The 14,459-nt window shown below is 34.5% G+C and overlaps 1 protein-coding gene across 1 annotated transcript; it reads left to right on the top strand.

The window, feature by feature from the left end:
- The first annotated feature begins 9,563 nt into the window (after positions 1 to 9,563).
- LOC107488725 (protein FAR1-RELATED SEQUENCE 5-like) lies at positions 9,564 to 10,412 on the top strand. Its single transcript, XM_016109497.1, has one exon. It carries the CDS (start codon positions 9,564 to 9,566, stop codon positions 10,410 to 10,412), a length of 849 nt encoding a protein of 282 aa, XP_015964983.1.
- The last annotated feature ends 4,047 nt before the right edge of the window (positions 10,413 to 14,459 follow it).

Below are 14,459 nucleotides of genomic sequence, written 5' to 3'. Positions count from 1 at the left end.
TCATGTGGGCTTGACCATGAAGGGAAACTTGGACACCCAAGGAGAGATTCCAAACCACAAACCAGAAAATTTCAAGATGGATCAAAACATCAACGTGGTTGACCTCTGTAACAACAGATTGGGTATGTTAGAAAAAGAAGCGATGAATGTCAATCCAAGGCCCCTATTATACATCAGATTTTATTAGCAAGATGGGGAAAAGGAAAAGAAGAGGCTGAAGAGGAAAACAGAAGGAAGACACAGGATGTTGGAAAATATAAGAGCTGCTAGAAATTAAGAGAAAAGCAGGAAAAGAAGCTAAAAGGCAGCAGCGAAACAGAAACCTAAATCTATAACTTTGTAACAGGCGAGATGTACTTCATTGAATTACTTGAGGAAGAGGGAGATGAAGAAGAGGAAGACTATGAGAATAAGAACATGACAGAAGATTGGGAACTAGAACTAGCACAGAACATCAAGGCCAGACTAAATCTCAAAAGGAAGTGGGAGGGAGCAGACCAAATACTAATAGAAAATGGTAGCCAGAGAGATGCAATAGAAGAAGAAGAAAAGAGCAGCAGCAAGAAATGAAGAACACAAGTGAATGAAGCCATGGAAGCAAAGAAAAGAATGACACAATAATCTGGAAGCATTGGCAACAACCAAATGATGGTTGAGAAGGCGGGTCTTACCATGCCCCACTCTCAGCCATGACCATCTTAAGCTGGAACTGTCGGTGGTTGGGGCACCTGCGATAGTTTCGGAACTAAGAAATTTGTGCAAATAGATAAAGCCGACCGTAGTGTTCTTAATGGAAACCAAAGCTAAGGAGAAATGTATTAGGAGCATTAAGAAGAAACTCAAGTTTACTAACTACTTTAATGTTGAACTCCAGGGCTTGTTCAGAGGCCTCTGTTTATTTTGGAATAAAAGTATTGATCTTGATGTTTACTCTTGGTCCATAATTTTATTACTACTGATATTGATGACAGGAAAGGCAACAAATAAAAATGTAAATTTATATATGACAGTCCGAAATTTGCTCAAAGAAGGCTTCTATGGAAGGAAATGGTTGAAAACTGAGACAGTGAGAAAATACCACAGCTATTTATCGGGAATTTCAATGATATTATTAGCCAAGACGGAAAAGAAGGTCTACACCCCAAACCAAGCAGTCAAATGGTTGACTTCAAAACTTCATTGACGCCAACTATCTCATGGATTTGGAACTGAAAGGGGGGCAATGCACCTGGTTTAGCAACCCAAGGCATGGCTTTATTACTAAGGAAAGGATTGACCGCGGCCTAGCAAACTGGAAATGGAGGCTTATCTATCAACATGCTAGGTTAGAAACTAGCCAACTATAAGCTCAGACCATTGCCCGCTTGTTTTCACTCTAGAGCCGAAGGAAAAATGCCCAAGATATTTGAAGTATGAAGTATATTGGGAAGATCACTGGCAATTCAAAGAAGTAGTTAGAAGGGGCTGGAATAGATGCGCAAGAGAAGGAAACAAATGGAAGAACTTGATAGTGAGAACAGAAAACTGTAAAAAGGAGCTCAAAAGTTGGAGCAGGAGAAATTTTGCTAAAGCTGACAGGGAAATAGTAGAGAATGAACTTCAAAAGCTCCAAAACTCAAGCATGACCGAGCAGCAATAGGAATTGTCGCAGACCATCAAGAAGAAGATAGAACAACTATGGAAGCAAGAAAAGAAATATTGGGGCCAGAGATCAAGACTCAAATGATTAAAATGGGATGATAGCAAAACGACCTTCTTGCATGCCACAACTCTGCAAAGAAGGGATAGAAATAGGCTTGAGAGAATAAAGGACAGCAATGAAAACTAGGTGACCAACAGTTCAGTCATAATGAAAATGATAGAAGATTACTTCTCCAACCTGTTCACTAAGTTCATAAGAGAAGGAGTTCATCAATGCATCTAAAAAGTTCCAAAAAGATTAACACAGGAGATGAATAAGGAACTCACAAGAGAGGTAGCGAAAAAAGAAGTAAGAGAAGCTGTCTTCAGCATGGGAGGCCTCAAAGCCACGGACCCAGATGGTTTAAATGGAAAGTTTTTTCAAAGTCACTGGAAGGTAGTTAAGGAGGATTTAGTTACAGTGGTGAGAGATTTTTTTGAAAATGAAAAGATCCATAATGACATAAACGAAACCACGGTTGTGCTCATTCCTAAGGTGAAGAAACCAGAAATCTCAATCAGGTGAGACCTATTAGCTGTTGCAATTTCATCTATAAAGTAATTACCAAGATTTTGGTGAAGAGGGTGAAAAATATACTCAATGACATTGTCTCACCTATCCAAAGTGTGTCTGTGAGTAACAGGCTCATCCAAGACAACACAATAATCATACAAGAAGTATATCATAGGTTGGAAAAAAGAAGAAGCGGAGGGTCGGAGAATATGGCGATTAAGCTCAACATGAATAAAGCATATGACCGAATCGAGTGGGATTTTATTGAATCGGTACTAAAAGCCTTTGGATTTCATCCGAACCGGATAAATTCGTTATGGAGTGCATCACCTCAACATCCTACCGTTTTAAAGTGAATGGGGTTCTATAAAGAAAAATCATTCATAGTAGAGGACTCAGACAGGGAGACCGGTATGACCTTACTTGTTCATCCTAACAGCAAAAGTCCTAACTATTTTGATGAAAGAAGCACAAGAGCAGGGAAGGATCAAAGGATTTAAGATATCGCCATCGGCACTTACACTCACACACCTTCTTTCTGCAGACAATTGCATTATTTTGGCTGAAGAAAATGTCGAGGAGGCAAACCAGATTATTTCTATTCTCAGCCAATATACGGAGGCATCAAGGCAGAAAATAAACCTACAGAAGTTAGGTATCACGTCCGGCAAGCAAGTGGCCTTACAAGCTAGAGTGGACATAGAGGAGATTATGGGCATGAGCTAATGGGACAACCCGGACAAATATTTGGGTTTACCAGCGGATTGGGAGAGATCGAAGAGCAAAGCCTTAGCTTGGATGGAAGAGAGGGTAATGAGCAAACTGAAAGGATGGAAACAAAATTTACTCAATCAAGCAGGGAAAGAACCCCCCAAATTAAATCAGTGGTTCAAGGCATTTCGACCTATGCTATGAATATGGTTTTATTTCCTAAAGGTATCTACAGAAAACTAAGTGCCAATGCTACAAAATTATAGTAGAATTCAAATAATAAGGATTCTAGCATCCATTGGAGAAGTTGGAGGAAGATTTGTGAAAGCAAAAGAAAAGGGGGCTTAGGCTTCAAAGATTTTCAACATCAAAATCTAGCCCTTTTGGCAAAGCAGGCATGGAGAATTTTAAAAGAACCAGAGGCAACTTGGGTTAAAATAATCAAAGCCATTTATTTTCCAAGTGAAAGCTTTTAGGAGGCGAGAGTAAAGGAAGGAGCAGGGTATGGAAAAGCATCATTCAAGGGAGAGATTTCTTAAGAAGGAAGGGAAAGCAGATGGTTGGTAACGGCAGAGCTATCAATATTTGGGAGGATTCCTGGGTATATGGCATAGGGAGGATTTTCAGAGAGAGAAATAAGGAGGTAAGCGTATGGAAGAGCTGATAAAACAAGGAGAAGGTTGGGACAAAGTAAAGATCAAAAGAATTTTTCCGAGTGATATAGCCAACATGATTCTCAGAACTCCGATAAGCTTAATGGATAGAGAGGACACTCTAAAATGGCCGCATAAGTCAGATGGATGCTACTCGGTTAGGATGGGATATCATGCTACTAGGAAGGAAGAGACCAAACAAAATCTGAATGCACCATCAACAAGTGGAGAAGACAAGGAGGTGTGGGCAGAAATTTGGAAGCTTCAGGTACCACAGAAAATAAAAATGTTTATGTGGATGACGGCTCAGAATATCATATCAGTAAGCAGGCACGGACCTACATTGAAGGAGGAGGGGACATTTGCCCCCACAGAATTTAAAAAAAAAACTAATACATACCTATATATATATATATGCCTTTTATTATATTATATTTATCTAAAATAAAATATAAATATTTTTTTGTATTTTATGTTAAAAAAATATTTTATAAACTTAACACATAATAATAATTATATTGTTAAATTTGATTTATTATAATAAATAGATTTTATAATTAAATATGAGATAATAAAAAATAAAATAATTATTTTAGAGTATATATAGAAAAATAATATTTAGTCATATTAAAAATAAAAAAAGTCATTGTAAATTATTTTTTTATTATTTTAAATATTATACTGAGTGAAATTATCTTTTTATTATTTTAAATACTATAATAAGTGATTGTGTGTATATTTTTAATTCTTATCTGTACATCAATATGTATAGATAGTTCTAATTTAAAATTTTAAATATGTCTAAATAAATTTGGATTGGTCGAGTGATTAGCTTAATCATCCGCTTAAACAAGTGTTGGGAGTTTGAATTTTATTTCGTGTGTGTAGTAATTCATTGACCCTCTTAAATAAAACCCAAAGTCATGATACATTAGTTCTTAACTTATTAGATATTGTGAAAAATAAAAAATATATCTCTACCTAAATTTTATTATTTTTTTGCCCCCACAACTAAATTTTTCTGGGTCCATCACTGCCAGTAAGGCCAACCTATTCAGAAGAAAACTCACAAGGAATCCCATATGCCTTATTTGTAATGAGAGCATTGAAACTACAGAACATACCCTTTTGCTATGTCCCTGGACCAGGGCAGCCTGGTTTGGGGCTCAATGCTAACTCAGTCAATAAATAGAAAGTATCTCTACTTTTGAAAATTGGTTTCTTATGAATGTGAGAAAAATTAGAGCAGACCAGGACAATAATCAGGATATAATAATCAATAAACTTGCTTATTTATGTTGGGAGATATGGAAAACGAGAAACAGAACTTACTTTCAGAATTTAGCTGTCGACCCTAAAACTACAATCAGACGAGAAATTGTAATGGAGAAAGAATTTAGAACAGCAACCAAAGAGGAACAAATAGCAACAAATACTAACATGTCAAAGAAAAGGAGAGCAACTACTTAGAAGCTACCACCAGGGAAGTGGATCAAGGCCAATGTTGATGCAGCCTTCAACTGCAATTCAGGAGAAGGAGCAATAGCAACAATGATCAGAGATAATAGGGGAGACTCCTCATGGGTGCTATAAACAGAATCATGGCAAGATCAGCCCTAACAGCAGAGGCAATAGCAATTAGAAATGCGGTCATCTTAGCCAGAAATCTTAGCTTAAGTAAAATTTTAATTGAATCAGATAGCCTTCTCATGGTACAAGCTCTAAAATCAAACAACATAGGAGGCGAAGCAGAACCCATTCTAAGAGATATTCTAGACTGGATGAAAGAAGTAGAGAATTATGGACTTACCTGGACCCCCAGAGAGGGAAACCAATTTGCACACATGGCGGCCGCAATAGAAGCTGAGCGAAAGGTGGATAGGAATTGGCCTGGGAACCTGCCTAATTCGATACAGGACATACTTGGGAAAGAGGCTCATCTAGCAAGCAGGATCAGATTGAATCCATTTGCAGGTTGGGTGCAGGCTTTAACCACAGTTGAGCATCAGACAAATCAAGGAAAGCAGCTTACATCGGGGCTTCGGGGAAGATGCTCACAAACTTACTAGGGATGCACTGTCAATACTAGTTTCAACCACCCATCCTTAACCATTCAAGGAAGCTCAACGAGTCATCAAATTGAGAGAAATAGAATAAGGAAAGAACCGCAGATTCACATGGAGAATCAGAGACAAGATGCAGGCCAGCTTGCATTTGAAATTGGAGCAGCAGAGATATCCGCCCTCGAGATTGCTCTCTCTACCTTGGATTTAAGGGACAGTTCCACAACATAAGGCGACGAGCCCAGGAGAACCGTTCCAAGCTACGACGAACGGAAAGCACAGACGAGTCATCACTGAACATCCATGGTCACAATTGAGGTTCCAAAGCATCCGCAGGAGCTGTGAAAGTGGCTTTAGATACCATGTAATGGAGGTCACCATGGCTCTTCAACCGTTTCATTGTCTTCGTTTAGAGCATGGCTTTAGCGTGTGTTGTGGAACCAGAGCAGGTCTTTCTAATCTGATTTCCTTTAGTGACTTTAGGCCCAGACCAAAAGAAAAAAAAGACATTAGACAGAGAAGACAGACGAATGTAAAAATTGTAGATCCTCATAGTAGAGTGGAAATGTGCATATTCTCACTATACATATACAGTGAATACCGAATAGTCAACAGAGACAACGGCAGAAAGTAATGTGTGAAAGAATATGAATATACACATTTTCACTTATTAGATCTCGCTTGGATTGATATTTCTTTCTTTCTCATTTAGAATTAGAAAAGTTATATATTGTACTGGTGATGTATTGGTCAGTTATTACCTGAAGGTATTAGGAATCGCTTGTTGGATGAGTGGTGGATCTGGTACCTATTGGTCCGGCAGAATGGTGGATGGGTCTTTGGAGCGATTGATGGGTGACTGTAAAGGCACTCTAACGCCCAAGTCAAAGAGATAGAAAGGTAGAGAATATGTGTATAAGGTAGAATTGATTGTACGTGAGAGAGCGATTGAACTTTCTTTTTATATGTGGCTTAAATTATCTTATCTTTCGATATAGAAGTCCCACTTTGTCAAAGATTAGCGAGGTTGTTAGAATCCTGAGGATATCATAATGGTTTGGATGATGGGCCCAGTCGGGTCACGCTGTAATGGGTCAGTGAAGGCCCGTACATCAGGTCCGGAACATCTATAAATTAAAATTAAAGGAGATCATTTTCTAAGAAAGCTGCATTTCCTACTTTTATTTTTGGAATTATTAGCATTTGTCATATTTGTAACATCCAACTTGAAAAAATAATGCAAAAACTAGCCAGAAGTATATATTTTAAGGTGAATTCTAAACCACCCTCCTTAAAATAACATGGAACTTACTTTCTATGATGTGTCATTTTCTAATTGGATTATATCTTAATCTGATAACTGACTATACTTGTAACTTGAGTTTATTCAATTAGAGTTAATACTTTAACCATATTAGGGCTATTTTGTAATTAAGTTATTATTTAAAATGGTGATTATTTAAACTATTAATAATCAAATTTTCTTTTTTCCCCAAATTGTTTTTTCTTAAAAAAACACTTTTGAAATCATGTTACTTCAAGCACATTATCACTCTGTCCTTCTTTTTTCTTCTCATAGCTTCATTGTCCTCCCAAGCATCATTGCCACTGTCGTGATAAGCAGCGTTGACGTTGTCGCTATCTTCTACCCTCTCACTCTGTCTCTCTTTATACTGTAGATCATCTCTTAACGACATTGTTGAAGTCCCGTCGCAGTAGTTGTTACTGTTGTTATCACAACTCTCCCTACAACCTCTTTACTTTTGAGATTAGGTCTTTATTCTATCTTTTTCTTTGTTTTATGTACTTTAATTTTATTTTAAATTAAGTTAATTGGAATGCAAATAGGTAATTGGAATAAAAGTATCTTTAATTTTTATTTAGAAGTACTAAGTGCAATGAATTGAAATAAAAAGACAATGCAAGGTCTAATATGAATGATGATTGTTTTGGGTTTCTAAAAGGATGTTTAATAATAAATAATTGAATAAAAATAAAGTAATAGATATATTTAATTTATTTATGTGCTAAAATTTGATGATTGTATATGCTATATCTTTTACAGGTTGATAAAGATAGATACCACAACAAGAAAATCTACAATATAGTGGTTGTTACAATTTGAGAATTGAGAATACTTTTTCTGATATATGTTAGGATTCTCTCAAATCCCTTCTCATTATATGATAAGAATATAATCAAATATTTTAATGAATATAGTACACTTATTTTATGTCAAATGGATATGTATAAAAGAATATAAAAATGATTTGTATATCTTTTGATGTTTAAGAAATAAAATGTATAAGATATAAATTTCAAAAGGTAAAGTGTAATTAATTAACTCTAAGTTATTTAGGTAATATGGTTGTTGCTTAAGTTTGCTATGTTCGTTGTAGTTAAATCCAAGGTAAATTTGGCTTGATAAAAGTGGAAAGAGATTGGTTCAATGGCCAATTGAAGAGGTTGAAAAGCTAATTCATAAATAAATTAATATTACCAAAGAAAATCTCCTTAGTGATCAACTCTTCAAGTCTCAAGCATCACTGCGTCACAGGTAAAGTTAACTAATTAATTGGTGCTATATTTTTTTAAATTTGTCGCAATGAAGGTTGTTGTAAAATTGATGTTTGAGATATTTATACTAAGTACAAAATGGTTAAATCTAAATGGTGTCGGTCCATAAATACTATATAACAAAAAAGGAAATAGATCAAGAAGTAGCATAATTGGACTATTTGGTTTGTTAGCTTTGGTTTCCAAGGATTTCAGAGAGCACAATTTACTATTCTTCAAAATATATAAAGCTCCAAATAGACATGTATGCCTAAAGTGTAGAATATAATCAACCTCATATGCCATATGATATGCTCTATCTTAATTATTTATGTTTTCTTTCTTTTTCTCATTCTCTTTATTTATATACAGTGTTTTATTTCTTTTGAATGTGAATTATATATCATATTTATTTATTAATATTTGATTTATTATTGGAAACTTTATTCCTACTTGATTAAGCTTATATGTATTTCAGTTAAGAGAATGTCAAGAGAAACATATATAGTTTATGTTGTTACAGTAGATAAAAAAAATTTTAAAGAAGAAAAATATTAGTTGGTTATTGGCAGTTAGAAGAAAAATCAAAAGACATGGGAGCATATGACACGGTGCAATGATGACAAGTGAATTAGGTGGATATTAGGTGATATGAATGAATAATACTAGGTGAGTTAATTGATAAATTATTGGATAAGTTTGTAATAAGTGTTAATAAATTGAGTGTGGAAATCTTGAAAAGAGATATTGTGATAGGCATGGAGTAGATGCTTAGAAGGTAGTTTTATGTGAATTAGTAGTGGCGGTTCTAGTTTATATTTGTGAAATGTTAATTGTGTGGTGTTTTGTTAGTATTTTTATAAAATATAGATATGTGCTTATTTTTGGAAATGAAACCGTCAAATAGAATTTTTTTAGAACACATTCCGATGAGGAATTTTCAAGAGAAAGAAGAAGAGTTTTTTGACGATGATTCAGATGTTGATGAAGATAAACATTAAGTTAAGAGAATAGTAGAGTTTTCATGAGAAGATATCATGCAACTTGAGTTTGCAGATGAGGATGTTGTCTATTGATTTTACATGACTTATGCAATGATACACGGTTTCGCTGTGAGGTTTGATAAAGTTAGACATGTTAGCGATAGTCATGTAATATGTTAGCGATAGTCGTGTAATAATGCACCACATTGTTTACAATCAGGAGAGCTCAAGAAAGGAAGAGGTTGAAAAGGACAAAAGAATCAAGGATCATTGACCCCTAACTCGAAGTAGGTGCCTTGCAAAAATTCGTGTAAGAGTGGATAGAAAAATATCTAAATAAAAGGTTATTTCTTTTTACGAAGAGCATTCTCATGATTTGGTGGATCCACTCAACGTTAACATTATGCATGAGTATTGCATATTGAGTGATGCAGATAAAGTTCAGGTAAAAAATTTGCAAGACATAAGCATCAGGAGCTATCACATATTGGGATACTTGACTGTTCAAAAAGATGGATATGTAAGCTTGTCATTCAACCAAAAAGATATGTACAACCTCATTACTCAACATAGGAAGAAAAAGGTGAAGGGTAGTGATGCTAATGCTGCAATAAGCTACCTGAGAGGTAAAGCTGGAGATGATTCTTATTTCTTTGGAAAGTATACATTAAGTAACGTTAATCGATTAGAAAAATTATTTTGGGCTGATAGGACTAGCCATATTGATTATGAGTATTTTGGGAATGTGTTGACATTTGCTTCGACTTACAATAGGAACGTCTACAATAAATTACTTATATTTTCTGGTAGCAATCATCATGGGCAGACTATCATATTTGGATGTGGTCTTCTTTTTCTTAATGAGGATATTAGTTTATACAAGTGGCTCTTGCAAACCTTTTTGGAAATAATAGGGAATAAACACCCTAGGTTGGTTGTTACCGATAAACATCTTTCAATGAGAGAAGTCATTAAACAAGTCTATCCCTATGCAATATATCGATTATATGCATGGCATTTACATAGGAATGCATGTGAGAAAGTTAAGAACTATGGATTTCTAAATGACTTCAAGGAGTTGATATATGTTAATGCGAGTGTTGAAGAGTTTGAGGTCAAGCAGAGACACATGGTGGAGAAGTATAACTTATCAAGTAACTATTGGGCCGACCAAACTTATGAGTTGAGATATTTATGGGCTCTCGCACATTTGAGGAACCAATTTTTTGGACAAATTGGGACAGCATCCTAATGTGAAGGGATTAACTCTCTAATAGAGGCATATGTGAGAAAGAAAGACACCTTTTTTAAATTCATCAATAACATAGAGACTATTATTAGGCATTACAAGAATAATAAAGATTTTCATAGTTCAATAGTAAATATACTGATCCAGTACTTGTGACTCCTTTGTTGGCACTTGAAGGTTTTGCTGTAAAGACTTTCACTCGTAATATTTTTTCTGAGGTCGGGAAGGAAATCAAGGATGCTTGTGCTATGAATGTAGACTTGGTAAGTTAGGGTGCTAAAAAACTATTTTTCAAGCGTAATAGTTTTGGGATGCCAAAGATTGAGCATGTGGTTGAGTTTAATAGAGTTGAAGGGATACTTCATTGTGAATGTATGTGGTTCAAAAATAAAAAAATTTTCTACAGGCACATATTTAGATGCTTAAAGTATCAACATGTTGAAATTATTCCAAAACACTTAGTATGCAAGCAAAGGACAAAGAATACCAATAATGGTTTTATCAAGTCAATTGTAGATTATCCAAGTAATTTTGATAAGGTACTCAAGTTTTATTTGGGTGTGTTTGGTGCTGAGTGTTCTAAGTTAATGGATGTTGCATAAAACTCTAGTAATTTTGCTGAAGTAATGGATGATGTTGTCAATACAATTACAAAACTCAAAAAGCAAGTTGAAAATCCACAAAATGGTAATTTAGACGATGACTACATTATTAATTTATTGGTGGTGAAAAGTACGGGAGCTCCCATAAAAAACACAAAATATAAGTAACAGAGAAAGTGTTAAAATTGCGGTGCGCCAAGACATTACATCAAAAATTATCCTAAAAATCCTGGTAGAATACTTAATAATTCATTAGCTGATGATATGGAAATGAATAATAGCAGCTACCTTAACATGTTTCTAAGGTACATCATCTTAGAACTATGTCTAGATCCAGAATTTTATTATATAATGATTTGGCTCATTATATATTGAATTTTCAAACTATGTTATTTTTATAATATGGTAACAAAAAATTATACTTAATTTATGATCAGCACAAAAGATATAATACTAATAAAAATCAGTAAAAAATAGAATCAGGAAGGGACATTGGAGGTAAAATAACACCAACTATAGCAGCTAAATCTACTTTGACTAGTTAAGAAAAAACATCAAGTCTTGGTTTTGATGCCTCTATTAGTGCATCTACAAATAATCCACAATCTGAGATGAGTTCTGGACTAGTTGATTTTCCTCTTGTGGCTCTTGAAACTAAAATGGCAGATTGAGAATGATTCAGATTGTGGGATGCTTAATTATCCTTATGCTTTTTATTAATTACATGAATATTAGGTTTCTAGTATTTTTTTCATTTTAACTTTTTGTCCAAGTAATTGTTTATCTGCAAAAACATCTCATGCAATTTATTGAGTAATTATATATTTACCAATTGAACTTATACAATTTTTTGACTATGCTCTACTCTCTTCATTGAAAATCTTAGTCCAAACTGCACTGAAGATTAAATGAGACAAATTTTCTCAGTGCGAGTTATTGTGTTTATCTGATCAGTAAATCTTCTACTGCTATTCTACTAATGATCTATAGTATAGTTGTTCATATTGGAGTAGTGTTGGCCCTAGTAGTGCTTGTTATATCTTGATATTGCGATGTTCATATTTCACTTGATTTTAGCCAATGTTATTAGTGGGCTATTTAGTTACACTACTTCCGTTGCTAACTTGACAATTTCACCTAAATTTTTTGCGATAATTTTGGACTTTTTCTATAATTTAATTATGGCTAATTTGGGTAGTTCTTTTTTTATTTTTTTTGTTTTACTTTGCATACTGTTATTCAAAATATTACACTTTAAGATGTACTTTTGTACATTCTAAAAATCATTATAAATAATAAAATAAAATACAGAACAAATTAGGCATAGTATCTGTAAATAATCATAATATTTCAAAAGAAAAATATAATGGTCCAAAATATCCATGGTATATAGAGATAAACTAAAAAAGATAGTAGTAACCTAGTTCAAAACTTCTATCTGATAATAACTAAGATTAACTCTAACATAATCTAAACAAAATATCACTTAAGCTTCAACTAACAACTTCACAAAGCCTAACTAAGTATGTGACACATTGTCAGAGAAAGCAGGTACTTTATCACCACACTTTGATAATAGAAAATTGTGGAGCATTGCCACATTATCCTTAACTTGATTTAGATTCAGCAATATCTTGAAATGTTTTCATAAATGATTACAATCTTATAGAAAGACATGAAAATAAACAAAAGTTAAACACATACACTAAGAATAAGTGGCAACCAAATAATAGCACAATAAATAAAGAACTGCTATATCTAAATGGAAAAACTAAGGCACCAAAGATGTTTTACTTAATGAAACCCAAAGTTGTATCAACATAAAAATCTCATATAAAGACATCTTCCTTGTTAACGAATAACCATATATGTTCTATATGTGCTCAGTGCTAACTATAGTTAATTAGAATGCTTATCAAAAGCAAAAATCTATACACTTTTTTTTGAAACAAAGAAGCTCAACAGAAAAGTGAAGTGAACAAGCCAGAAAAACAATAAAACAACACCTATTGTAATCACCTAGTAATTTTCAAAACAAAAATTTATTCCAATGTCATCTCTAACATTGCCATCAACAAAAAAATGGATCCTCGCACCTCCACTCCTTGTAATTAAGTAGAGTCATGTTGATGATTTCTCCAACACATTTTTAAGTATTCTGAAATAACCTTCTGTTCCTTTCCAACTAGACGTTCCAAACAACTGCAAAGAAACTTATGAACCACTTCTTATGCTCATCCTTCCTACTTGTAACACCTAGCCAACTTTGAAAGTGTTCCTTCAAAGTACCTGAAAAGGACCATTGTCTGCCAAAATCAAGTAACCAAGCGTACCACACCTGCCAAGTAAATTTAAAACTAAGAAATAAGTGGTAAACATATTCAACATCCTTATTACATAATACACACACATTATCACCACTGATTAATAATTTCGAGTCGACACAACCTTCTTTTTGTATTCACCCTGCCTATCAAGACAAACCAGACAAACAGCTCTACTCTTGGAGGGAGTAAGCCTTTTCAAATAGTCTTAGTGAAGTTATAGCTTGTTACATCATCCAGAAATGTATCCAATTGTAGTACCTGCAAAAAAGAGTTAGTAAAAAATACACCTTGCCTGTCAAACTTCTAGACAACTATATTCTCTCTGTCAAAAACATGTTTAACTGGCCTCAAAGTGTCATGAAATTGATTCACAAGTTTCAACTCCCATTGGAATAGCTCACACGTCCATTGAAAACTCCAAATCCACTCTAACCCATCCTAAAACCCACAAGCCCTTATGACCGATCATTTTTTAGTTGAAACCGAGAAGAGCCTTGAAAACCTATTCTTCAACGGACCACAACTTAGCCAGACACCTTCCCAAAAGTGAGTTCTCTTGCCATCACCAACCTCCATAGACAAGCCAGTTATCATATTGTCTCTAATATGTTGCTCCTTTATCTGTGGCTGACAGATATCCTTCGATGGATCCCCTCTTGTAGGTAATGTCTGTGTGGATAATAGCTCATTAGGGGATAGGTTATTACATGAGCATATCATCTTCTTTCACAACGGACACTCCTCATTTGAAAACCTCCATCACCACTTAAATAAGAGTACCGTGTTACAAAGCATCGCATTTTCAACCCCAAACCCACTTAACTTTTTAGGAGTTTGGACCACTTCCCATCTAACCAGCGTCATACCATTTCTTCCATCCTCCTTACTCCACAAGAACCCTCTCTATAAAGAAATCAGTTTCTCTACAACAGCTTTTGGCATCTTATGTTAGCTTAAATAATATACCGGCAGACTATTTCATATGGCTTTGATGCGCACCAACTTTCCCGCATTGTTAAGTACCTTAGATTTCCATAAACTGAGCTTCTCCTCTACTTTTTCAATAATAGGCTTCCAAGTCTTGACCAACCTCGGATTTGCTCCTAGAAAGATTCCAAGGT

This window comes from Arachis duranensis, chromosome 5, assembly GCF_000817695.3.
Source record: "Arachis duranensis cultivar V14167 chromosome 5, aradu.V14167.gnm2.J7QH, whole genome shotgun sequence".
NCBI lineage: Eukaryota > Viridiplantae > Streptophyta > Magnoliopsida > Fabales > Fabaceae > Arachis > Arachis duranensis.
Note: the sequence above shows the minus strand (reverse complement) of the source record. Positions and strands in the feature narration are given on the sequence as shown.